This window comes from Zingiber officinale, chromosome 2A (assembly GCF_018446385.1).
Source record: "Zingiber officinale cultivar Zhangliang chromosome 2A, Zo_v1.1, whole genome shotgun sequence".
Taxonomy (NCBI): domain Eukaryota; kingdom Viridiplantae; phylum Streptophyta; class Magnoliopsida; order Zingiberales; family Zingiberaceae; genus Zingiber; species Zingiber officinale.
The window spans coordinates 148,468,001-148,495,768 of record NC_055988.1 but is presented as its reverse complement, the minus strand read 5'-3'; the positions used below and the strand labels follow the sequence as shown (position 1 = coordinate 148,495,768).

Below are 27,768 nucleotides of genomic sequence, written 5' to 3'. Positions count from 1 at the left end.
TATCCAACAAAATGCTTGTGCTCAAATAATTGGGGGATTGAGAAGCCATGACAATAAAGATATCAATATTAGGCCCGGGGCCCTTGGATGTCACCACCAACGCAACACGCGGAGCTACAAAATTATTTTCATTTGCATGCATTAAAATCTAAAATTGAAAGCTCTGATTAGCACTAGGAGCTATGGATGTAGATGGGTTTCTCCAGTTTAATTGCAAGCACCAAAGTCGATCCGAGATTGTAACTCATGTTTCCAGTGGGTTGAGTTTGTTTGCATCCACAGGAACATCAAGCCCAAAACTTATTAAGGAGTTGAGCATCGCAGGGATGTCTCTGTTTAAGGATTCAGCTAGTGCCTGGAAAGTAAAATGGAGGGTTTAGCCAATGTAAGGAAAGCTAGAAGTTATAAACAAGTGAAATATTTACAGTTACTATCAAAACAGACTGACAAGTTAGGCAGTTGATTAAAAGATCTACTTTTGGAAGGTACCAAAATTAACCAATAATAAAGGGGAAAAACAAATGGGCAAAAATGGTACACAAATAGACCTTCATTGAGAAATTGGCAAACCATGTCATATTTTCAAAAACTCCCTATATGGGAAAAATAAAATAAAAAATTGCAGGCTTGCCACCACTGTACGAAAGGATCTGGATCATTTGCCCTAAAGCAAACAATTTGATGTAAACATGGGGTTGCTGTTTGTTGGAGCTTTGATGGGTTCTGCAAACAAGAGGTTTGTTTGGGTGTTTACTGATAAGGTGTTTGGAACAATTATGTCAAGACAAACTGAAAGTTTCAACAAAGGTCGGTGCTATGTGTACAAGACAAATTACAAAGAAGTGGGCCTGCTTTCTCACTGTGGCTACAATATTATGCTAACCGTTTTTAGGCACTTCTTGCAAACCTTGCAACGAACACGACTCAAAAATTTACCTGTTGTCAGATAAATGGGTTGAAAACAACAGAAACCAAATGACCCATGTGTCACATTAATAGAAACTAGCTTCTATAACTTCAAGTGAGGAATTGGAGGCATGCTACTTTCAAGGAACCATGCAAGTATCAATAAACAGAAACTGAGAGAGGTGGGTGTTTCATGATATTTTGATTGTACACATCTTTGCTATTTTCTCTTTTGCAGATATTGTATGAATAAATGGCTCTAGCACAGAAAAACAAAAAAAAAAGATTGAGGTAAAGCCAAGAGAGGTGGGTGTTTTGTGATATTTGATTGTACACATCTTTGCTATTTTCTCTTTTGCAGATATTGTATGAATATATGGCTCTAGCACAGAAAAAAATAATAATGAGATTTGAGGTAAAGCCAAGAGAGGTGGCATGTTATTGTTCCTGAACCAAACCAGGAAAGGTTCTTCAGATACCAACTATTTCAGGTAAAGCATGAAGAATAGAAAAAATAAATTAAAAAATAATAATAATAAAAGGTAGATGACATAGTGAGATTTGAGCCAATATCTCATCCAGATTACCTGTTTGTTTTCCTTGTTTTGAATCTTTATAATGTCCAATGGCCATTGACTAACCAGTTTATGCAGTTCCTCTGCTACTTGTGGCTTCTTCGTTTCTGGCAGATTCTGTGGAGCATGGAACAGCAGGTGTCACTTACCATTAGAAAGAATTTTATTCTGGAAAAATAAATAAAAAATAAAGAGACTTAAAATTGAAGGAAAAAAAAAATCTGCTACTTTACTAATAATTTGTTGTTCAAATAGTTGTTTTCTTTCAAAAATTTAAACTGTAGCTTGAATTTCAGTTACAGATTTGAGGGTAAATAAAGTTTCTAAAAAAGTCACACAAACAATGAGACTTTTGAATGAGTACAATCTCACATAAATGATGAAAAAGACAATAAGAACAACACTAAAACTTTCCACATCTTTTCTTAGATAAATTTACTAGAGAATTACTGTCAGAGGCACATGCCTCAGACAACATATACATCATATATTGTCTTAAACTTAAAAGAGTACTCGTTAGGGTACATCCTCATGAGTGTATGATAGGAATGACTTCAACCAATTGTTATCTTTGGCTAACATACTACAATGTAAAAATAAATTAGGATATTTTGTCTGAACAAAAGTGATCAAAAGTTGGTCAAACCTGGTAAAGGAGATGAATGGTAGCAGCAGCAGTCTCTGGGTTATGTTCAAGTAGATATCCCTGCAATAGTTTTATGAAAAAAGGCAATAAACTAAGTTCATTCCCAAAAAAAAATAAAACCATAATGCAATAGACACAATATTTGTTAGTATCAAAATTACTGAATAAAAGAGGCAATGATTTTACTTTTGGAAGGAAAATTATCCATGATTCAAAAAAATAAGTAATAGTAGAAGTCAATTAATTTTAAAAAGGAAACTAAAATAAGAAAAACCCTGGATTTGTTAAAATTGACTATGCCACATTTATTAGAAAAAATTATTGGTCATACCAACAAACTTGTTTATTCACCATGGCCCTAGTTATTTTTCTAAGTAAATGAAAATGAAGTACAAGACAATGCAAAATCAAACAGAGAAAAAGCAATTTAAAAAGAGTGCCCATGAGATCTTCGTATGTTTAAAATCTTGTGACATCTTTCTCTATAATAGTGCCTCTATCTCTCAAGTTGTTAGTAACTTGGTAAAATTACTTTCATTCTACAATTTATTTTCCTTAGATCAGCAGTCAGCAATATAATGGTAGATCTAGATGCAATAGTTGAAACATATCACATAGAGAACAATACTAGTTTATTTTATGTACTTGCTCCTCTAACTTCATTACTCTTCCTTTTACTCCTCTCCATTTTTCCTTTATTTGATTGTCAAATTTGACTGTAATAGGCAAAAATTGAACAAATTCAGATGATTTTCATTTATAAAAAATGCAAAAACATCTGACATGATAATTCATAAAACAGTATGAATTAAATCAGATAATAATTACAAAAATTGAATGATACTGTGAAGTTACAAGAAACTGGTTGTCTACTACAACAGATTCGAAGTACACTGACCATACATAAATGTAGGTCACACCAATAATATATAAGTACAAACAAACAATAATTAGGAACCGTAGGTATCCAATAAGGATAGTTACCATAGCACAGGAAAGCCCACTCAAAACTGTTGGTTCTTTCCAAGATTTTGCTCTCAGCTTCTCAATTTTCCAAATAGATTGAGCATCTCCTGTGTACACAAAATCAAAGGTAATATTGACAAACATCTAATGTAGACATAACAAAATTAGTGTTATCAGAATCACAGATTTTGCATTTAATTCATGTGATTGATTCAATTCACCCCCAAATGATTTGAATTGGTGGGGTTAATTGGAAGTGGTCATGAATTGATCTGAAAATGGTTCCATCTCGATACCAATAGGTCTGACTAGATATGAAGCAGTCTGATTAATGGGCCAAAATAAATTAGAATCAAATATCAAAAAAAAATATATATAAACAATATTATAGGGTTAGCCCACATCTCGTTTGGTCTCATGTCCCTCTTCATGTGGTTGATTCCACGAAGTCACGGCTCCTCCGCCAGTCAAATCAACCTTCAATTGCCATCACAGCTGACCATCAGTGTCGGTCATCACCACTTGCAATATAATTGACCTCCACAGATGCTCCTTCCACATGTAGAAACAACAGCAACAGCATTTGTCAAATGTGAGACCAGAAGCATTCTCAATGCCAGTGTCCTTCAGTCCATTTTTTTTTTGTTTGTCTAAGAAATGCTAAATGCTAGCATGTAGTAGACACTCCAAATCCATGGTGCTTCTTCACATTCCAGCTACAGTGCTTCTTCACAAACTGACCATGGTGCTTCTTCATGTTCTAACTTTTGCACTTCATAACATTTTACCTGTGATGCTTTGCTGTGCAATAGAGTGGTGCTTCTTCACTGTGCATGTTACATCTCTTCGTGAAACAAAATTCGTTGTAAATTGATGTTATTCTGTTTTTCCAATCTTCTGGACTGGTGACTGATAACTTTGATGTTATTCTGTTTTTCCAGTCTTCTGGACTGGTGACTGATAACTTTGTGTCTTCACAGTTCACATAAATGAATCACCTTTTTGTTTTGTTTTGTTTTGTGTAACATAAATCAAGTTTATTTTCTGTTTCACCTTAAACGGATTCAAGAAATCAAAATGTCTCCAAAGAAATAGAAAGTTAATGTTACATGGGAACATTGTAAAAAAGTTGCTAAAGGAAATCAAATGTGATTGGAATGTAATCACTGTGGAAACAAATACTGGGTTGGGAATCAAAAACCATTTGACTGGCATAAGACATGATGTTCTACTATATTCAAAAGTTCAAGCGGAAGATAGAAATCATTTCTTATAGATTTTAGTAATACCCACTCATTATAATTGACTCATTTACAGGAAAAATTATATTTGTTTCCAATTTACTACATTCTCATACTTTCTTTATGGCCATTGTATAATGGTAGCAATGGGTTATTGTGCTTTATTATCAATCATAATATGGTTTGAAACAGGATATTCTTTCTTTCAACTTTAATAAGATAAGAGTTTTTTTCACTTATTCATGTGTTTAATATGAACCTTATGATCACAATTTGATATGATTTATAATTTGCAAAATACCAAAACGCTTTATGATTTGTGTAGATAGATATAAACACAGTGTTCATGAGGTGCTTCAAAAAATCATTGTGAACATCTAATCTAGATATACAAAAATGATCTCATGGTATCATGCTTCAGATATATAAATAATGGTTTCCTGAAGTGCTACAAAAATCAGTACCTTCAAGAGTTTATTCATGCAAAAAAAAACAATCAAAAATAAATCTTTTCAAAACCTGCTACAGAAACAGAGAAAGGAAGCATACAAACAAAGCATGCATGTTTGTTTGTATAGCATGAAGTATGATGTGAGGAAAGAACCCCATGAGATTCTTAGTTTAAAAAAAAAATAATAGCAATGAACACTATATTTGTCCATAACAATTCCAAATCAGTAAATTGGAGAAGTGTGAAGAACATTACCCCACCCTTACTCCAAAAGCACTTTTATTTTAGTTATTCTAACATCACTTTGAATAGTAAATCCAAATTGAATCATATTGGTGCAGGAAACATGGGCATATCTATTACTCCTACAGGAAATAAAAAGGTAGAGAATCATACCAATTTTTGCAGCAAATTCCATCCAAATATCAAATGTTGATGGGCGAAGTCTTACCCTAGCACTGATAAACTTTGTTGCATACTTGGAGATAAGAGCCCAATTATTTGTGTTGTAACAGATGCTGTAGCCAGCCACCGGACATTTTGCATTCATATTAAGAACATTAGTAAATCTTAAAACATAATGCAAAGTTTTTACTATGGGGCATGAAATAATGCATAAAATTCTTCACATGCTTTCAGCATGTCCAAGCAAGATAGTTCATTCATATGTATTGAAAAATATATGATATGTAGAGAAACATGTAAAGAACCATGTATCCAAAAAAGGGGTTAGATATTAGAAGAAACTAAAATTCTGAGAGATTTAAATGAAAAGTTATCTGTACCAGGAATTAGAATTTATTTACAGGTGATGAGTTATTTAGCTTTACAAGAAATGGCCAGCTAGATCAAAGAGGTAGAATTAGTTGTACGTCATACAATAATATCAAACATTTTGCCCACCACTGTAATCAATATAGATTTAACAACTGCAGGGATTTAAATAATTTTCTCACTCCAACCATGTAGTATTCTACTTTTAGTTTTCACTAAAGGTGTAACGGGTACTGCTATTTGGGTCATCTTCTTTCAACAAATTAGCTTGAATTTCAGTTACAGATTTGAGGGTAAATAAAGTTTCTAAAAAAGTCACACAAACAATGAGACTTTTGAATGAGTACAATCTCACATAAATGATGAAAAAGACAATAAGAACAACACTAAAACTTTCCACATCTTTTCTTAGATAAATTTGCTAGAGAATTACTGTCAGAGGCACATGTCTCAGACAACATATACATCATATATTGTCTTAAACTTAAAAGAGTACTCGTTAGGGTACATCCTCATGAGTGTATGATAGGAATGGCTTCAACCAATTGTTATCTTTGGCTAACATACTACAATGTAAAAATAAATTAGGATATTTTGTCCGAACAAAAGTGATCAAAAGTTAGTCAAACCTGGTAAAGGAGATGAATGGTAGCAGCAGCAGTCTCTGGGTTATGTTCAAGTAGATATCCCTGCCATAGTTTTATGAAAAAAGGCAATAAACTAAGTTCATTCCCAAAAAAAAAATAAAACCATAATGCAATAGACACAATATTTGTTAATATCAAAATTACTGAATAAAAGAGGCAATGATTTTACTTTTGGAAGGAAAATTATCCATGATTCAAAAAAATAAGTAATAGTAGAAGTCAATTAATTTTAAAAAGGAAACTAAAATAAGAAAACCCCTGGATTTGTTAAAATTGACTATGCCACATTTATTAGAAACAATTATTGGTCATACCAACAAACTTGTTTATTCACCATGGCCCTAGTTATTTTTCTAAGTAAATGAAAATGAAGTACAAGACAATGCAAAATCAAACAGAGAAAAAGCAATTTAAAAAGAGTGCCCATGAGATCTTCATATGTTTAAAATCTTGTGACATCTTTCTCTATAATAGTGCCTCTATCTCTCAAGTTGTTAGTAACTTGGTAAAATTACTTTCATTCTACAATTTGTTTTCCTTAGATCAGCAGTCAGCAATATAATGGTAGATCTAGATGCAATAGTTGAAACATATCACATAGAGAACAATACTAGGTATCCAAATGATTAGGAACCGTAGGTATCCAATAAGGATAGTTACCATAGCACAGGAAAGCCCACTCAAAACTGTCGGTTCTTTCCAAGATTTTGCTCTCAGCTTCTCAATTTTCCAAATAGATTGAGCATCTCCTGTGTACACAAAATCAAAGGTAATATTGACAAACATCTAATGTAGACATAACAAAATTAGTGTTATCAGAATCACAGATTTTGCATTTAATTCATGTGATTGATTCAATTCACCCCCAAATGATTTGAATTGGTGGGGTTAATTGGAAGTGGTCATGAATTGATCTGAAAATGGTTCCATCTCGATACAAATAGGTCTGACTAGATATGAAGCAGTCTGATTAATGGACCAAAATAAATTAGAATCAAATATCAAAAAAAAATATATAAACAATATTATAGGGTTAGCCCACATCTCGTTTGGTCTCATGTCCCTCTTCATGTGGTTGATTCCACGAAGTCACGGCTCCTCCACCAGTCAAATCAACCTTCAATTGCCATCACAGCTGACCATCAGTGTCGGCCATCACCACTTGCAATATAATTGACCTCCACAGATGCTCCTTCCACATGTAGAAACAACAGCAACAGCATTTGTCAAATGTGAGACCAGAAGCATTCTCAATGCCAGTGTCCTTCAGTCCATTTTTTTTTGTTTGTCTAAGAAATGCTAAATGCTAGCATGTAGTAGACACTCCAAATCCATGGTGCTTCTTCACATTCCAGCTACAGTGCTTCTTCACAAACTGACCATGGTGCTTCTTCATGTTCTAACTTTTGCACTTCATAACATTTTACCTGTGATGCTTTGCTGTGCAATAGAGTGGTGCTTCTTCACTGTGCATGTTACATCTCTTCGTGAAACAAAATTCGTTGTAAATTGATGTTATTCTGTTTTTCCAATCTTCTGGACTGGTGACTGATAACTTTGTGTCTTCACAGTTCACATAAATGAATCACCTTTTTGTTTTGTTTTGTTTTGTTTTGTGTAACATAAATCAAGTTTATTTTCTGTTTCACCTTAAACAGATTCAAGAAATCAAAATGTCTCCAAAGAAATAGAAAGTAAATGTTACATGGGAACATTGTAAAAAAGTTGCTAAAGGAAATCAAATGTGATTGAAATGTAATCACTGTGGAAACAAATACTGGGTTGGGAATCAAAAACCATTTGACTGGCATAAGACATGATGTTCTACTATATTCAAAAGTTCAAGCGGAAGATAGAAATCATTTCTTATAGATTTTAGTAATACCCACTCGTTATAATTGACTCATTTACAGGAAAAATTATATTTGTTTCCAGTTTACTACATTCTCATACTTTCTTTATGGCCATTGTATAATGGTAGCAATGGGTTATTGTGCTTTATTATCAATCATAATATGGTTTGAAACAGGATATTCTTTCTTTCAACTTTAATAAGATAAGATTTTTTTTTCACTTATTCATGTGTTTAATATGAACCTTATGATCACAATTTGATATGATTTATAATTTGCAAAATACCAAAACGCTTTATGATTTGTGTAGATAGATATAAACACAGTGTTCATGAGGTGCTTCAAAAAATCATTGTGAACATCTAATCTAGATATACAAAAATGATCTCATGGTATCATGCTTCAGACATATAAATAATGGTTTCCTGAAGTGCTACAAAAATCAGTACCTTCAAGAGTTTATTCATGCAAAAAAAAAAAATCAAAAATAAATCTTTTCAAAACCTGCTACAGAAACAGAGAAAGGAAGCATACAAACAAAGCATGCATGTTTGTCTGTATAGCATGAAGTATGATGTGAGGAAAGAACCCCATGAGATTCTTAGTTTTAAAAAAAAAATAATAGCAATGAACACTATATTTGTCCATAACAATTCCAAATCAGTAAATTGGAGATGTGTGAAGAACATTACCCCACCCTTACTTCAAAAGCACTTTTATTTTAGTTATTCTAACATCACTTTGAACAGTAAATCCAAATTGAATCATATTGGTGCAGGAAACATGGGCATATCTATTACTCCTACAGGAAATAAAAAGGTAGAGAATCATACCAATTTTTGCAGCAAATTCCATCCAAATATCAAATGTTGATGGGCGAAGTTTTACCCTAGCACTGATAAACTTTGTTGCATACTTGGAGATGAGAGCCCAATTATTTGTGTTGTAACAGATGCTGTAGCCAGCCACCAGACATTTTGCATTCATATTAAGAACATTAGTAAATCTTAAAACATAATGCAAAGTTTTTACTATGGGGCATGAAATAATGCATAAAATTCTTCACATGCTTTCAGCATGTCCAAGCAAGATAGTTCATTCATATGTATTGAAAAATATATGATATGTAGAGAAACATGTAAAGAACCATGTATCCAAAAAAAAGGTTAGATATTAGAAGAAACTAAAATTCTGAGAGATTTAAATGAAAAGTTATCTGTACCAGGAATTAGAATTTATTTACAGGTGATGAGTTATTTAGCTTTACAAGAAATGGCCAGCTAGATCAAAGAGGTAGAATTAGTTGTACGTCATACAATAATATCAAACATTTTGCCCACCACTGTAATCAATATAGATTTAACAACTGCAGGGATTTAAATAATTTTCTCACTCCAACCATGTAGTATTCTACTTTTAGTTTTCACTAAAGGTGTAACGGACTAACGGGCACTGCTATTTGGGTCATCTTCTTTCAACAAATTGGCATATGTCATCCTCGTGGGCAGAGATGAGCATTCAGTTAAAACTGAACTAACCGAAACCAAACTTTTTTGGACAAACCGAACCAATCGAAGTTTGCCACTAAAACCGAACCGATATAAAATCGATTAATTCAATAACCAACCGAATTAACTGAACTTTTTTTTTAAAAAAAATAACAAGAATTTATTGCTATGTGGACAGTCAACTGCACCAATTGATTCCTAAACTTACTATGCTAAATTTATGGATGTCGATTTGCGCCACTTCCTGTCTGTTTTATCACAAACTTGGACCAGCAATCAATTGATCATAATGCATTAGTTGACTGCCATAAATTCAATTTGGTTTAATCAGCCGAATTTTGGGTTTTATAATGGAGACCGAACCAAAATAGTCGAGATTCTTTTTTAAAAAAAAATGAATTTCGGAATTAACCAAACTGAATTTCCAAATCAAATCAGTTCGGTGATTGAGATTTTGCTCAACCCTACTCGTGGGTCCTGGCTGTTGCTTTTTACTCAAACATTGCTTAACTACGATAACTAGAGCTAAGCATGGCGATGGCAGCCTAGCATTACTGGTTAACACAGTACTATTGTCTATTCCTTTTTTGTTTTAATTTGCTCAGTATCATCTTTCTGATGCTTCCTCATATAATAAGTTAGAAAGCAAAACTCATCCTTACAATTAAACTGACAATCAAGTACCACATAAAGTTTTGTTGCAAACCAGTATCGCATTATTCCCATCTATTCAACTCTAATATATAATATAATCATGTTTTAAGTTTGTATGGATCTGCTGAAATATGATCTTTCAGACATATTTTTATCTTCTTATCCATTGTCATTGTGTAGCTAAATTGAATTGGAGAAAAAGTACAGGAGACTTGAACAGTTGACCTTAGGTAACATAAATAAACTGTGTATATTTATCATGGTATGTAAAAGTGAGTAGAACCATGACCACAGGAAATTGCTGCCAAGATAAAAATGCTCATGGTAAAAACCCCACTTGGACTGCATATTCAGTCACCAAGGCGGATTTTATAAAGGATCACATAACAGCCGCATATGGATTGTAGTTAAAAAATAAATAGATAAATATCTTATTTGGATTAATTTCACATATTGATAAATATTGGTTGTTATATTTCATATGTTTTGCTTCTTTGTATTGTACAATGATCGTCATATTTTGTTCTATAAAGAAGTATGAATTGGAAGGCTATATCAATATATTTTATTGGATATTAGTTATCTTTTATAAATATAAATGTTTTTAATATTGTGAAAAAAAGTTTGTGTATTCCCATCTATGTTCCTGCACATCGCATGTGCACTATGTTCAGTTGGTCACCTACTGACTGCATGCTTTTTGAAACTATACTGTGGTATGCATATTCTTATGACCCTTTTCTTTCTTCCAGTAAATAAGTAAAATAATGAAATCATGAGAAATCTCCTCTTTACAATGATTAAACCTCATAATAAGAGGCAACATAAGAATACTGTGGTATGACCTCAGACTTTCCATTTTTACCTAGAATGACAACAGAAATTGTGTACTATCATAATACCTGAATACTTTGTCTGCTGTACCTGCTTGAAGTGGCAATGAGTTCCTTTCTAGAATCCGCATAATCTTTACCATAAGCTGATCGTCATTGTGCTCCTTGGCATATGACTGTAGAAAAAGATTTCTCAAGCAAACGAAGTAATGAAACTACCAGGTAAGTGCATTGCATACCAGTAAATAATGAGCAGAACCGATACTTGGAGATAAACCGTAGATATTGTGCTTCCATAAAGTCTTTAACCCTGCAGATGCCATGCTAGTTACCTCTAAAAGGTTGGTCAAATTGATAAAAAAATATTTTTTTTGGCAGTTTCTCTAATTTTATATAGCTTCCCATAATTCTTCCCTCATAAACAACATTAATGCATTGATAATATGCATAAATAGTGCAATTGCCGATATCACCATGAACCCAAAAAATATTTAAAATATTATAATCGCTAATCCCAATCATAAGCATAGTATAAACCACACTAAGAAAACATACATCTGCTGTGACTCTTTTACTTAGTTTCATCAGCCAACACTCCATTTAACTTGAGTTAGAAACTCAAATGCCTTCATTGTTACCTCCACCATTGTCACCATTTCGTTGAAATATATGCAACATATTGCAGAATGGAGTACGTCTAATGAATCCCTTTGAATATGTGCAAAATGAATAAAGCTAAAAGAATGTTGCATTTTATTCACAGGCCAATTTATGTTGAGATTCATAACCTTAGGGGCACTTGAACCTGAGGATGTAAATATCTACCTCTGTGCCTCCGTCTAGCAGACTGTTTCTAAGATTTACTAGGTGTTCTGGTATTTGCATTTACCAAGCAAATATGCTCTAAAACCTTTTGAGAGAAGTGATAGCTCTAATTCATCATAACAAGAGCTGAAAGATTAAAAGTGTTCCAAGACAGCAGATGGATTGTATATTAAAGAGCTTATTTAAGTCAATCACAAGTAAAATTTGAAGACTTCAAGTCTTCACCATCATGGATGGTAGTTATGCAGAAGATATCCAGTAAAACATTTGAAGCACTTGAATGCAATGTGTTAGTGTCAAGCGAGCAAAATTTTGACTGAAGATCCATAGCCTGCAAGTTCATGTATAGAGCATACCATAATCAAGGGCATTTGCACGAGCGCATGCCTCAGACACCTTCATACAAAGATGACAATTGAAATTTGAGTGTATCCGAAGGTTGGATAACCTCTGCATCCAAAACACAAAATCAATGACCATATAATGTATCATTTTCAAGCCTCAAGCAATAAACCTTGAATTTAATCATATTAAATGGATTATGCTCAAGTATGTCTATTCATTCTGTTCTTATTCAACTCGAAATGAGCTTGAGCTTTTTTCAAGAACTAAAGACAAGCTTATGCTTATAACTAAGCTAACTCTATTCAATATATGAAACATAGCCATCTATAGTTTTCTAAGCATGTTATATATTGAAAAAAACAAATAAATTTTACTTCGACTGTTTCTAGAGTTGTTTATAAGTGATAAATTATACTAATGCTACAATTATTATATTACACTTAACAGATATTACTTAAACACATACTTGATGTGGACAACAATTATATTCAATCTAGATATTTCAATCAAATATTGTGGCTCTGCTAAAAGTTCTTCATCATAAAGAAAAGGGTCTTTTGTGCCAAAACGTCATATGATACCTTTAAGTCATGTGATTCAACTAAAGTTAACTGATTTTAGATAAAGTGGGGCTTTCGGTGACGTACTTAACCTACGTTTCATTTTTATGAAATTTACTTTTCAACTTGGGTTGTGCTCCTGATATGTGCAATTTTATGTTTAGGATAGTATTTCTCTCTTCATCTTGTTCAATAGAATTTGTTTTGCTTAAGGTACCATTCAACCTTTACATCTTTTGATAAACCTTGTCTGTCAATGTAAGAGAAGATAAAATACCTTATTTAAGAACTTTTGACCCAAGACATTAATCTATGGGACAAGGATCCGCCTAAGTCCATCTAATATTACAACACATGTAAATTTTAAAATTAAAAGCAGTATTCTACTAAACAAACTTAAGAAATTGTTTGAGATTTATCCATTTGCGATATAGTTCATAGGTAAACTGTTTATGAATATCTTTCTTTAAGTTTATATGGCCAATATTCAATAGATGGTTATCCAAATTAGTCTAACAAGCTTGCACACTTTGCTAAAATTCCTTAATGGCTCCAATAGATTTATGTTTGGCAAACTATACTCATTCGATAGTGATCATGTCATATCAATCAAAAAAATCTTCTATTTTAATTAGTCAACTAAAAAGATATCAAATCTTATCTGTCAAAACTAGAAACTTCTGCCTTAGCATGTTTAGGCTTGCATTTCCAAGTAATATGATTGTTGGTAAGGGTGCATGTTATCCATTAAATCATCTAGGGGCATATTCATTAAAATGGTTCGCACCTATTTCCAATGAATTTAAGCCAGTGTAAACATGTGTCTCTCATATTTCTAACAGTAGTAGCATTTCTTCTTATCGTGCATATCTAAATATATTGACAAGTAACTATGCTTATTAAGTAATGCAGTGAACAAAGGTGCAATAAAAAAATATGATGGAAGATATATTTTTTTGTAAATTACAATATGATAAATGAAGAACAAACTAAGATACAAATTTAAAAAGTTATACATATGTTGGTATTTTTAAAGTAAGATATAATAACACCTAAAAGTTTTGTGGGGAAAATTAATTAAATAGAGAAAAGTTAAATTAATCAACTAACTAATAAAAGAATATGTTGTGACTTTACTAGAAAATGCAAATGTCTCCTGTTGAAGTTGTCACGTATTCGGACATCATTCAATCAGTAGAGTGGTTGCACTTGGGATCTCCTTTGCAATCTTGCCAATAAACTTTGTGTCGATTTTGGACCACACTTGTAGTAAATCCCAAACATCTTCAACTCTTCTAGTTTTTAATGGATCCAATCTGCCCTTATACCAAATCTAGTTAAATTTGAGCCCACTACTATTAATCACAGGAGCCTAAAGATGAACATACAGGTGGCATGAATCTCTTCCACAATTGAGGATTGTGATAAAGTCCCCTAGGTTAGGGCTCGAGCTCTTAAGTCAACTGTGGATGATGTGCAACTTGTGGAATAATAACTTCAAGAAAAAGCATAAGTTGGTCAAGGAAGGAGGTACTTTGTGTATAGGAAGTTTCGATTGGAGAAGCATAAGCAGTTAGAATTTGGTCCTCAGCTTAGGCACATGACCAGGCTTATGTAGAAAGTTGATGATGGTGCAATCGTACCTAAGTGGTTGTACTCGATCTTGGATTTGGATGTTTGAATAAAGGGTTTAAGTTAGACCTTGCTTTATATGTTCAATGTGTTAAATCATGCAAGAACTTGACCAGACACAAATGGATCTTGCGAAGCTCATGACTTAACGAGATTGAGCGTGGATAATCACTTGCACGACAAGGCAATGCACTCAATGGCTTGGAGGTATGATGGATTAAGGAGAAGGTTGTATGAAGCATTCAAGGGGACTTTAGGACAAGAAGTCTTAAGATAGTGTTAGAGTAACTTATGGAGCTTGACGTGGCATGGCAAGTTAGTTGACTCAATGGGTCGAGGTCCACTGGAGATCAAAAAAGGATAGAATGGAACATTCGAAGGACAGCAGAATGAGGAGCATCAAGACACAACATTGATGGTAGCTAGAATAACGCAAACTACGTAAATAAAAGTGTGAAGTATTGCACATGGTGCAAGCTAAGAGCTCAGTGCATCTGAAGGATGAGAACCTTGCAAGAGATAACCTTAGTAGCCAAGTCAAGCTACGGAAGGTAAGCGCTTGTGCGAGTTGTGAGAGTTGTCCGAATTGGGCAGGGGCCAACTCAGGGTGTCATTGCCTGTGGTACTGCCCGCTATGCGCCTTCCATATGTGTACTTGAATTTTCCTCTCTTCATATCCATAGGACCGGCTCTAGGGGGCCGATGATTTGGAGGTTTCACATTTTTTTTTTGTGCGAGTTGTGAGAGCGGAGGGACTTGTATTAATGGATGATCATAGTCAAAGCTCTAATTGACTAGTGTGTTCCCAGTCCACTAGCACGAGTCAGTCAATGAATCTAACTCAAGCTTGATGGCTACCTAAAAGAATGCCTCTGTTATAAGCATAGTCAACTAGGTAGTCAAGTGATTGAGTTCAAATGACCCATGTTAATGTTGGAATCTAATCGACAAATGAGCTAAGTCGATTAAGGAGTCAACTCAAGATTGATGGTTTGGTGGCTCGTAAGAATATTTCTATTTGGAACCTAGTCAACTGATCAAGTTTAATCATATGATGTTGGAATTTAGTCAACTGACTCAATGAGAGCCAAAAATGGTTGTTGATTTGACTGAAGTTGCAATGGTCGAATGAGCTAGGGTTTACAATGGATCATTCAACTAAAGGTGGAAACTAGTCGATTGAGGTAACTGTTGGTAACCTACAAACAAAAGTAATCCAAAGATACTAATTGGCAACATAACAACAAAACGTAAGTGAAGGTTGAAGACAATAAGTTACAGCTAAAGAGATTAAAGACAATAAAAGGACTAAGAGGAGTTTTTAAAAGCTAGTGTAAATATTGATTGAACAATACTTAGAATTTTTCCCTTGTATTCTTAGCCTAGTCCTCTAAGTTTTTATTATAAAATTTATTGTTGTAAAAGGTTTCTCCAGTCCAAATGTTATATGCAAAGGAGAAAGATAGTGAGCTTTCAAGAGTGATTCACTTATGAGTCATAGGCCTCGGATAGGAATGAAGGTTCCAAACCACATTACATGCTCGTGTTAATGATTGGTAAGTGTAAATTGTCTTAATGCTTTATTTTCATTGCATAACTTTATTTGTATGACATGGCTAAGGCATTGGCGAGAGTAGGATGATTGAATTATAGGTCAATCACTTTTCATCCCCTTCTAATCAATTCCTCAAGGCCTTAATAATTGGTCGGTGGAAATGGAAAGTTATACCAAGTTTAAAAGAAAGAATCTGCTTAGGTAGGGCACATTGGCATCTAGACCAACAAAAGACAAGGTTTTGCCTTCGCTTGCAGAAGTGTCGAGGAGCAGGGCTACAAATGACGAGTTCAGGACTATAGTTGCAGTGGTGGCTGCATTGCAAATTGATGATGAAAGAAGCAGTTCCAAAACCATTGTTAAGGAGGATGGGCCCTCCTCTCTATGGTACCGAAGAAGAGGAAGGGAAGGCTCACTCTTACAGTAGATTCCTCACAGCGCTGGTAGGGAAGAAGATATCAATCCTATTAAGGATAATAGAGGATGTTAGAATTGACTCTAATGGAGATTTTTATAAAAGAAGATTTATACAAATTGATCTGCTGAAGACAGAAATCACCACTTGTGTGCAGCAATGATGAAGGTGGAGATCTTGAATAGGAGATATCATCTTCTGCATGTAGAGGTGGACAGGTTCTAAATCTGGCAGCAGCAGCCGTGATGCTTGTGATTTGCACAACCCACATCTAGGGTAAATGATGAAAGCGAAAAGACAAAAGGAGGGCTGCCATGGAACTAGCAGAAGAGGAAGACAAATCCAACACTGGGAGATTTAGGAGTTGAATGTTCAAAATGTTGTATCTTCAAACACAGCTAAAAGGGGTGCTAGCAGAAAAAGGGGATGAACTGATGAACAGGGAAGGAAGTGATGTTGCAGGAGAAGGTAACACAAAGATAAAAATTGATGGAAAGGATGGATTGTGCATGGGTGTAATCGAGCCGAGCCGAGCCGAACTCTTGGATGTTTGAGTTTGGCTCGTGTATAATCGAGCCGAGCTCGAGCTTTATTTAACGAATATATTCATGGCTCACGAGCTTATTCGAGCTTTTATCGAACCTAAACGAACTTAATAAATATAAATTATAAATTTAAATATTCATTAAAAACTAAATTATATATTTTAAAAAAATTATAATATTCTTGTTAAAATTTATAATTTTATTCTAATAAATAAATTTAATATATTTGTCTATGTTTTTCATAAGTAGAGTGTAAAATCTATAAATTCAATATCAAAACTATTTTTTTTTATTAAAAAGTTGATTTATGAGCTTAACGAACATGTTCACGAGCTAATGAGCCGAATATTGTGAAGCTTGAGCTTGGTTTGTTTATCTTAACGAGCCTCATTAAACGAGCTCAAACGAGCTTTTATCGAATCGAGCTTCGAATAGCTCACGAGCGGCTTAGCTCATTTACACCCCTACAGAATACCAACCAGATTCAACTTTAATAACAAATGAAGGAATACCAAAATAAAATTCTCAAAAACTCAAACTTTATGATGAAGAAGATGATTATCTTAGGGATCAACCCAAACATAAATAGAAATAAACAAAAATATTTTTAATTGGAAATAATTCTAATATTATATCTAAATGGACTTTGAGAGGGAAAGATTTAGTTTAAAATCCTAGGTAGTCCCTTCTACCTGCATATATATTATCCATAAAAGTAATATTACATTTTTGTCATTATAATGTATACTATTTATGAATAAATAGATCTTTAACACTCCCTCAAGTTGATAAAAAAATGTATGAAAGCCCAGCTTGCTACAAATATGTTGATCCTAGGACTTTTAAAAGAAAACTTTGTTAATTGATCATTAGAACTAACAAATGATGTATCAATCTCGTCATACTGTATATTCTCATTAACAAAGTTGCAATTAATCTATCTCTGTTATTCTCTAGCTAATTCTTTCTACCTATATATATATATATATATATATATTATCCATCAAAATAATATTAAATGTAGACCTATAACGTATATTGTTAAGACTCCATTAAAGTTGTCCGAGGGTGCCGAGTTGACTAGAGGGTGGCAGATTTGCTACAATAAGACTCCATTAAAATTGAAGTTGGTAAAGATATATGAAAGTGCAACTTGATATACTCAATCCTAAGACTCTTAATGTAAAAATCTCTTTGGATTGCACCTCCTCTGATAAAGTGTAGAGGATGACCAGGTGGCTAGTCATGAAGTGAGCAGCAGTTATCCCCAACATGGCTAACTTTCCACTCTTACATTTCGGTATGTGTTGTCTACTAGTAAGACCACAATTTTGCCAATAATCTTCTCTACCACCCTGAACTCTACCAACATTAACTAGGTGTTAAGAGTGGATCTGTCTACAAGTTATACTGATGATGCTATGGATCTAGTGACTGAATGCCCTCAACACTCTCATTTAGACTTTTGATAGATGTAGAATGGAGGCACCTCCTAAAATTTGAGTTTGCACGAACTCTAGTAAGGTTGAACTATGTGAGCAATGTAATAGTCAACAATTGGTTGAAACACTCCTTGTGTAGCTCATACAGTAAAGATAATTGAAAAGATATCTAGAAGATCAACAATGATGATCTGGAATCGACCAATGTGTTGTTATCTCTATGTCATGATCTCTATGTCAGACTATCGCAACTGAAATAGACTTCTAATCACATCATATGCTCAAGAAATATCACCGTGTATGGATCTCTAACATATGTCCAAATCCCATAGCACAAAAAGAAGAATCAATAAAGGCTCATGAGAATGGGGTTGATGGACTACCAAAGAAGAGCCAATGGTTGTGCGTCAGCATGCTACCATGAAGCTTGAATGAACTGAAAAATATCAACAGTTCAGGTAATGAGTTATTGTAGCTATCCTTGACCCATGGTCTAAACAAGAACTGCTATAACCATGTTGCATAATTTCTTCTGTTGAGATTTTCCATGGTGATATGCATCGACCCCAAGAGATTCAAGTAGCAGAATAAAACATGCTTGATGATGCAGTTAAGAAACTTGTCCTTTTCTTTTTTCTTATAGGTTACTGCTTCAGTAATTTAATCAAGAATAAAAGAAAAGGTAGATGTGGTTTCATCGCTGAGTAGCGAATCAAAATGATTCTCCTCTAGCAGAGACAAATTGTGATCGTCAATAGTTGTTTTCCTTCGCTCCAATGGTGGCGAAGGTAGCTTTGTCTCATCAGAAGAAGTTGAGACAACTTCAGGGTCTTATGAGAAAAGGTAGAGACATTGTATCGAGATTTAGGCGAAAGAGGGGAGACATCACTCACTGTTTTCACATGCTCACTCAATAAGAGGCCAATGGGAAGTGGGTGGCCGCATCAAGGCAAAGGCGAATGGGAGCTTGAGCAGATCTCAAGAAACATTGTTGCCGCATTAAGAGGAAGGTCAAGGCACCAATCGACTGATGGAAGTCAAGGTAAGTCTCAGGAGAGGCTGTTACAATGTTGAGAGGAAGGAGAGAGAAGAATGGTCATGCATCTTAATAGAGAGCTCCACATTCCCAGATGAATAGGATCAAAAGGTCTCTAGTCTTGAATGGGGTGACATGGCACCATTTGACACAGAAGGGAATATGTGATCTCAGCAACACACCTTCTCAATTCTAAATCAAGGACCATACGACTCTGATATTAGATACGGGAAAGATTTAGGTTCAATGCCCTAGCTAATCCATTTTAACTATATTATCCATCCAAGTAAAGATTACATTTAGGCTCTTGTAATATATAGTATTTACAAATAAGTCCCTAACATACTCAAAAGTACCTTAATTAGTTTATTATCCTAAATAAAAAGATTTAGCAAAATAAAGTATTAGATTTAAAAAACAAATTCCTAATTTGTACTAGAACATTAACAAACCAAAAATCATCACATTCATGTTTGGGTTTAATTGAGTCTTTAAAGAATATTGAAACTTATTTTCTTAATATTTCTGAAGGTTCACAGGTGAGCTCTTAGGAAGTGGATACAAACCTATTCATGAATGTTGATAGATTATAATACTATGGTTAATGTGGTCACATGGACATATGGGATCCATAAACTCATCACGTCAGCGAGAAACATCTTTGATTCTTCTGATGGATGATTTTTACCATATGAGCCACATCCTTTCATAATCATAGTCAAATAATATCTTTATTTTTTTTCTGGCAACTCAAGCAAGCTTTGTGCTTATATTCAGAAGCAAACAATGTGCCCATAAGTATAGCCAGGAAGCAGAAAGGAGAGGAAAAGGATTAACTCTGTCAAATAATCAATAGAACTTACGAATATACGAAGTTTGTGTAATGCATCCAAGAGAAGCTTTATATCATCTCTGGTTGAACATTTACTTATTAGAGACCATAACCAAGCATTTGGAGACATAGTCCGAGCTTCAATAGACATGAGTATTTTTTTATATAACTCCTCTACCGTTTCTGCAGGAAGACAAATAGAAATTTGAGCATAACAGTTCTTGTAAAAACTAGAATAATTGTTAGGTTATTGGACACAATCAAAATAAACCAATAATTATCATATCTAAGTAGATGGAAAATTAACCTGCAACGAAGAAGTCAAATACCCAAATCATCACTTGCCCCAGCTTTTATGATGTTTATTTTTTTCTCCTTGTCGGATGATAAGTTTCTAAATCCTATCATTATGAAATATTTTTATAAGCTGTCTTAGATGTGACAACTTATCCTCAAGGTTGTCAAATTGAGGCTCATGAATCATTGCGATGATCACATCATGAAATCGTATACAACCATAAAGCAAGATCCCTATAAAAATTATATATGTTGAAAATAATTCTAAAACTATGCAACATAATATAAATTTTATTTAATAACGTAATGGAATAGATGAAATAAATTGATGTTGATTTATAACAAAAAAATATAAGCTAATATTCTTAATGTTCAAATTATTATTTATTTAATTCCATTAAAAAATGAAATGAATTGAGTAATAGGAACCTTCCTCACCAAATATTTTCCACATACAAAAAAAATATTATCATCAAATGAAAGATAATTTAGACATGACATGACTTCTAAATTGCTATTATAACTTAGACATGACATAACTTCTAAGTCGCTATTAATTTCACCCTTATTATCACTTTAGATATCATATGACAGGATTGACTTTTATTAATCATTCTACAATGTCAAGTTCATATTGGCTGTCAACAACTTGTTGTCTCCACTTGACAAGATTTATGCTTCTATGTCATTATTAACTTCAAGATTCCACTCTTTTAGCTATTGTATTCTATTAAATAATATAAAACTCTTAGTTGCTAGAATCATATAACATAATTCACATATAAATCAATGCAATTCTTACATATGAATCAAAAATGAAAAATTATTTGGTTTGATATGAATCTTTCTAAAAAAAGAAAGTCCATGTTATATTTAGCCAATTAAAATTATATCTATTTCATTAAGAAATTAAGTTAGATGCAATATACTAGAAATTAAACCAAATTTAGTATAATAAAAAATATGAAATGATATACAATAGAAGTATTAAGGTTGCCGGACTAAAATCTTAAAATTTAAAAAAAAAAGATAAAAAAATCTTATCAAGTTAAGAAACAAAACTGATGATAGCCAATATAATTGTGACACCTAATAATAATTTAGAAGAATTAATTTTGTAAATTAACAAATAAAATGACAAGAAAGATGACATCGTGACTTAAGAGTCTAAGACTCTAAGTTTTCTTACATTTGATTCCAATAATTTATCACGGTCAAAAACATTTGATAAAAAAAAAATTCTATTGCTTATTAAATTACAATTCTTAGTAGAATAAAATAAAATAAACAATAATCTATACATTTAAAAATATGAACTTATATAGTTTTTATGATCCAACTTACTCCATATTGTCAAAGCCAAAGTGGAAACCATAGTTTGTAGAATCGCGATCCTACGCAGGATCGATTTAGGGTCAGGATCGGATCGGTCAGGATCGGATCGTAGAATCGTACGATCCTACCAAAAACCCTTAAAATTTTATCATACATGATTAATAATTAGAAAAAATACCTAAAAACTCATTTACATATAAATAAATAACTAATTTTGTATATATATGCAATTATTTACACTCAACACATCAAATTACATTACTACATGTACAAATTTAAATTAACTTGTAATTCAACTATCATTCTCGCATAGTAATAATATTTATATTTTCATATCATAAAATAAAAGAATATAAAATATCTATTAACACAATAATAATAACACATACAATGTCAAAAATATTCCTTGATTTATAAAATAATTCAATTTAAATGTCAACAAAGCATCTAACGTATATAACAGAAGCTATTGAATCCTTCGATTCAAATATGAATGTCGGAAATAATCTTCTAAAGACTGGTTGATGTCACACAATACTAGACAATAGACATTCAAAAACTTATTGTTTTGAGAAAAATAAATGACAGAATATTATTGATAAAAAACTAACTCAAGAATAATTAAACATATATTTAAATAATTTAAAACTCTAATAAGATGAAAAAAAGATAATGGTTAAGGATAAACTTTGAAATTTATTAAAGATCTCTGAACGAGCTTTAATTTGATATATTATAGGCCCCGTGGTTCAATCCGAGTCAAAAGTTATGACCTCTCAAAGCTTCCACCGATCCTACTCCGATTCTGCTCCGATCCTGCTCCGATTCTACCGATTCTGCTCCGATCCTACCGATCCTGCTGCGATCCTACTGCAAAAATGATTCTGCACGATCCTGGATCGATTTTGGGTTTCCGGATCGTAGGATCGTACGATCCTACGATCCGGATCGCGATTTTGCAAACTATGGTGGAAACCCAATCTAAGCTAAAATGTCAAGGCACTTATGTAGGGACCTTCTAAAAATATTTTAAGAACCATTATTTGAAGATGTGAAAGGGTAGAGTTTATCTTCCTTTTCACATCTATCTCTTTTAACACACCTATTCTATTATGCTATTAAATGAAATATTATATTACTTTATAGATATTTTAGATATCACAACTATTCTAAATAAAATAAAATTATTTTTGAGCATATTTCCTAATATTTTATGTGAACCTTATAATTCATAATTCCTCAAAACAATTCATGATATAAATTCCGATTTGACAACCTTGTTCATAAATTGTAGGGAAGTGAATAGAAGACTATATATTGAGAGAAGAATGGACAAGCACAACATGTTTACATCCTCAAAGTTGTTAGTCTATTAATCCATGAATTTTCCAGCTTGAAAGTGCTCACAACTCCTAGAATTATGATAGGCAAAAAAATAAAAGAACATAAGAAGTTTGACTACCAAATCAATTACCAAGTATCTCATCATGAGCTCTGGTCCAGGTTAGTAAGAATAGGAGCATCGGCAAAGTGAATATGAGTGAGCCTAAAGGTAGAATTTCAGATTCAAAATAAAGTTAAAGATTCACAAACGTAACAAAGATTATGTTGTGATGGACCTAGGATCCTCTTCCTCCTCCAGGATTTGGTAGAAACGGAGTTTTTCACTTAAACAGTACTATTCCAACCATAAAAACATAATGTTCTAAACAAAGATTAAAATTTTGAATCATGTCGAAGTTTCGATTTATGACACGATACGGTTTCAGTATCTTATCGTGTTGTGCTGATACGGTATTGGTTTAGATACTTTTTTAAATATAAAATCATCTAATTAAAAAGCATTTTATTAATATTTGATTGATATAAATGTTTATTATTGAGTTATATCTGAGATGTTGAATGTCTTATTTAAGTTTTGATATTATCTCGTGAAATGCTATCGAGTAAAAATTGATTTAGGGTTAAACGAAATCCATCATGGCGGGATCAAGTAGTTTAAGTAATCTAATTTGGATTTATTTGATCAATTTAAATTAAACCAAATTTATATATAGATTAATTTAGTTCATTAATAGTAGTATATTTTATATAGTTAAAAATTATATTATATTTATTAATTTTATCTTTCTTAATAATTTATTTTTTTCTCTCTATGTTTACCTCGTAGACGGATGAAGAAGGGAATAAGAAAGATGATCATTCTTAAAGAGCTTAAGAGTTTTTTTTCTCTATTTACCTTTGTAAAGAGATGAAGGACAGAGAAAAAATAATCATCCTCAGAGAGATTATTAAAGAGGTTTTTTTTCCTCTTTATTTAGCGTCATGGACCGATGGAGGGAAAAAAATTAATGAATGGTAGGAAAAAATTAATGAATTTTCAATGGAAAAAAAAATCAACATGGGAAAGAAACAAAAAAAAACTATCTTTTAAAATATAAAATTTAAAATTAAACAAAAAAAAAGGAAACTGAAAAAAAAAACTGTAATAAAAAAAACGCAAGTGGTCACGGCCTCTTGGTGTCGCTCAATGAGCAAAACAATAAATTTTGCCCGGCATAGCTCGGTATTTAATACCTTGGTTCTAGAAAGGTGAGTAAGCAAACCCTAACGCCTAAACAAGGGTTTACTTTCAGTTATTCTATTTTCTAAGGACTTAATCTTATATTTAAAAATGAAGAAAATATAAGCAGAAAAGTAGAAAGACATATGAAAAATGGAAAATAAAGTTCCCATGGTCTTTTTTGAAATTCTTTATTCTCCAAAATTAACCATGTTTTATATCGAATTTTCTTTGAAGTGTTTTCCTTCTTTAAAATAGTGAAGCACGGTTTAAAAATAATCATTCCTAATGCATGTACCACTAACAATGGTTAACTAAGAAGGATAACAAAAATGTGTAATGTCTTGGTATGAAGCTTACAAAGGAACAAGAAATAACCTGTAGTTTGAACATCATCTTTATTTGCCACTGATGACAAAAATGTTATGGCAGTATTAGAGAAAGATGCACCATGTTCCCGTTGCTGAATTTTAAAAGTTGAAGTCTCTAAAATACCACAGGTAATCCCTGGAGTACATATAATATAAGAACTATTAAGACAACATAAAATAAACAAACAAATAAATAAATAAATAAATAAATAATTGATAATAATTGTAAAATTCATTTAAGTTTGATTTCAAAGAGTAAGCACATGATTAAAGGCATGCATATCCATGTAAAACATCAAAGTAACTAAACATTTGTGCATCCTCATTGAAGTATCAGAACCAAAGTTTATGCAGTTGCAACAGTTTGACCAATTAACACTGAGGTAATATTAAAATATTCATCAGTTATAACATGAGCTACTAACACAGTGAACATGCCAAAGAAAACATTCTAAATAGAAGCAAAAGAAAATGCTACAAACCATGGAATATTTAGGATGCAAAGTACTATCTGGAACTCATGAATCTTCACCGTTCACAAAGTAGTGTGCAAACACAATATCTTTTGAAATATTTTAGTATTAATGATTCAAATGAAAAATTCTTAGTAGTACGCATTGTTTATGGTTGGTCATGAACAACTACTATATATTGTTGGTGACATCTTGTTAGTGACTAAGTGCAAAAAGCAAATCAACATCAAGGATAGAGAAATACTCTTATTGTGGTTATTGTTGGCTCGTCTAAAACCAATACATATTAATCAAACAAGCTCTCTGTACCCTTCACCTATAAATACTCTTAGTTAGTATTGTGGTTATTGTTGGCTCATCTAAAACCAATATATATTAATCAAATAAGTTATCTATACCCTTCACCTATAGCTCTCTGAAAGTTGAGTGAGTGCAAAATAGCTCCAAAATTAGACAAAAGATTATATCATGAAACAAATTAGTCACCTCTAACATTGCCAACAAGGGTTGAATGAAAGAAAAGTAGTTGTGTAGAATCATCATTAGTCGATGAATACACAATGCCAGGGAAAGGATTTCGCAAGAAGTTGGCAGAAGTAGCAGGACTCGACCGCAAGGAGAGTTCATAGATCCTTCTTCTGCCAATACTCATCATCATCACTACCAATTGATGATTTGTCGATCTGCAATCACCACAATAGAAGCAATAGGGATAACCATAGTATCAGAACCAAACCATAAATTGTACAGAAAATATTTCAAGTCACTAGTTCCCTAATCGAACATTTAATTTCTATAATTGCAATTCTAAATATTTATAAAAAAACTAAGAATATGAAATTCTAAAATTGTACTAATTGTAAGTCACTTGAATATTTTAAAAGTCTAATATAAGATGCAACTTGTAAATCATACATCTCTAATATGAAAATTTAACAACTTACATTAGTTACATAGTTATCACAATACAAGTAATGTATAAAGGTATTAAACCATTCATGGCCATCATAACATCTAAAGTATCAAAAGTTAAAAACTTCCATCAAAACATAAGAAACAAAACTATGCATAAACCATACATAACAATCAAAATATAATCATCAAACCTAAGAAAAACATAACTACCAAAATCATCTTCACTATCAACAGTTTATAACTTCCATTAAATTATAGCCATGAAACCCATCCAAATTATATGTAACCATACATAACTATTCATGAGTTTATTAGCCGCTAGATACCACTTATCAAAATTTAATTCTTAGGAAAATGGACTCAATTTTTAATATATGTATACTGTAACAATAGAGGAAACACAAAAAATATGAGGTCCAAACAATTCATTTCACCTAACATATTTAGTTGTTAATTCATTTATTCACAAGCTTTCATTTCTTTGACAACACAAAGTGATTAAAAAGGAACCAAAAAAACAGAGAATTCTCCGAAACTTTGACCAACTGAAGGCGTGGCTTAATGTCCAAAGCAACATGAAAATGCCAAATTCTAAAGCTAAATTGGCATTCATTAATAAAGTAAAACACAAACCAGTTTAACTTTTTTACTTTTTTGAAAAAAAAAAATCCGTTGAATCAATTCAATAGACATTACAGAGCAATATACTAGATTGGACAGGAGCAGACAGCAGTTAAAGCCTAGCAGCACGTTGGCTTCGCCAGAAATTCACGCGAAAAATAGGACTTAAGAGAAAACAGGCCAACTGCTGGAGCTCGCACAGCCACGTAACCACGACCCACAGAGTAATGCGCCTGCGAACTGCGGAGAATGGGAACTGAGACTAGATCCCCGAGGCTCGGAGGACAGTAGTCGACCGCTAAAACCTTTGGATATTTCGGAACGCCAGCGGCGGCAGACGGCATGAGTGGAACAAGAACGAGAGAAGCGAGATTAGGGCTCTGGGATAAAATTAAATTGTGAAATTATTTATTATTATCAAATAAATGATGGTAAAAGTTAAACGGCCTAACATTTTTCCTATATTTGCTAAATTATCAAAAACCCTTTTTTCATTTTAATTATTTATTAAAATTCATGACCAACTTCTCGTTCGAGTCCATCTGACCTATCTGCCGCGGCCTGGGGTGGCGGCGACCTGCCGGCAGCGGCCTGGGGTGGCGGCGACCTGCCGGCAGCAGCCTAGGGTGGCCGCGACCGGCCGGCAGCCGCCTAGGGCGGCCGAGGGGGCTACCACCGGCCGAAGTGGCCCAGGCGGGCCGCGACCGGCCGGCAGCAGCTGAACTCGGTGGGCCAACGGCCGGATCTGGCAGGATCTAGAGGTCTGCCGGAGAGGAGAGAAGAGATGGGGAAGAGAAACCCTACCTGACGGAAATCGTCGCCGCGGAAGAGCTGCGCCGCCGCTGCCAACGGTATGTGAAGATGGAAGAGAATAGAGGTCATCGGGCTAGGGAAAAGTTTGCGACGAAATTAATTTTCTTGCCAAATTCGTCCAATTTCAAAAAAAAAAAAC

General features: G+C 33.2%; 1 protein-coding gene across 7 annotated transcripts; it reads right to left on the bottom strand.

Annotated features, from left to right (window-relative positions):
* LOC122042610 lies at window positions 1-27,768 on the bottom strand. Of its 7 annotated transcripts, none has more exons than XM_042602799.1 (13): window positions 27,621-27,745; window positions 26,892-27,196; window positions 25,767-25,963; window positions 24,815-24,943; window positions 20,273-20,424; window positions 12,236-12,329; window positions 11,294-11,364; window positions 11,124-11,230; window positions 5,182-5,303; window positions 3,112-3,200; window positions 2,128-2,187; window positions 1,494-1,598; window positions 1-355 (listed from the first exon to the last, which is right to left on the bottom strand). In XM_042602799.1, exons 3-13 carry the CDS (start codon window positions 25,936-25,938, stop codon window positions 245-247), a joined length of 1,212 nt encoding a protein of 403 aa, XP_042458733.1. In that variant the 5' UTR covers window positions 25,939-25,963; window positions 26,892-27,196; window positions 27,621-27,745; the 3' UTR covers window positions 1-244. The 7 variants fall into 7 exon arrangements, with proteins under 7 accessions (XP_042458733.1, XP_042458734.1, XP_042458736.1 ...); XM_042602800.1 differs by having other exon boundaries at window positions 26,904-27,196; XM_042602802.1 differs by having other exon boundaries at window positions 26,924-27,196.

What these genes read in the sequence shown, in the direction of transcription:
- LOC122042610 (XM_042602798.1), bottom strand. Translation starts at nt 25,938, where the DNA reads ATGATGATGAGTATTGGCAGAAGAAGGATCTATGAACTCTCCTTGCGG. An exon ending in CCTTGTTGGCAATGTTAGAG is followed by an intron (nt 24,944 to 25,766) that starts GTGACTAATTTG and finishes TATGTACTCCAG; the next exon opens with GGATTACCTGTGGTATTTTA. An exon ending in TGCAAATGCCCTTGATTATG is followed by an intron (nt 11,365 to 12,235) that starts GTATGCTCTATA and finishes TGGCATCTGCAG; the next exon opens with GGTTAAAGACTTTATGGAAG.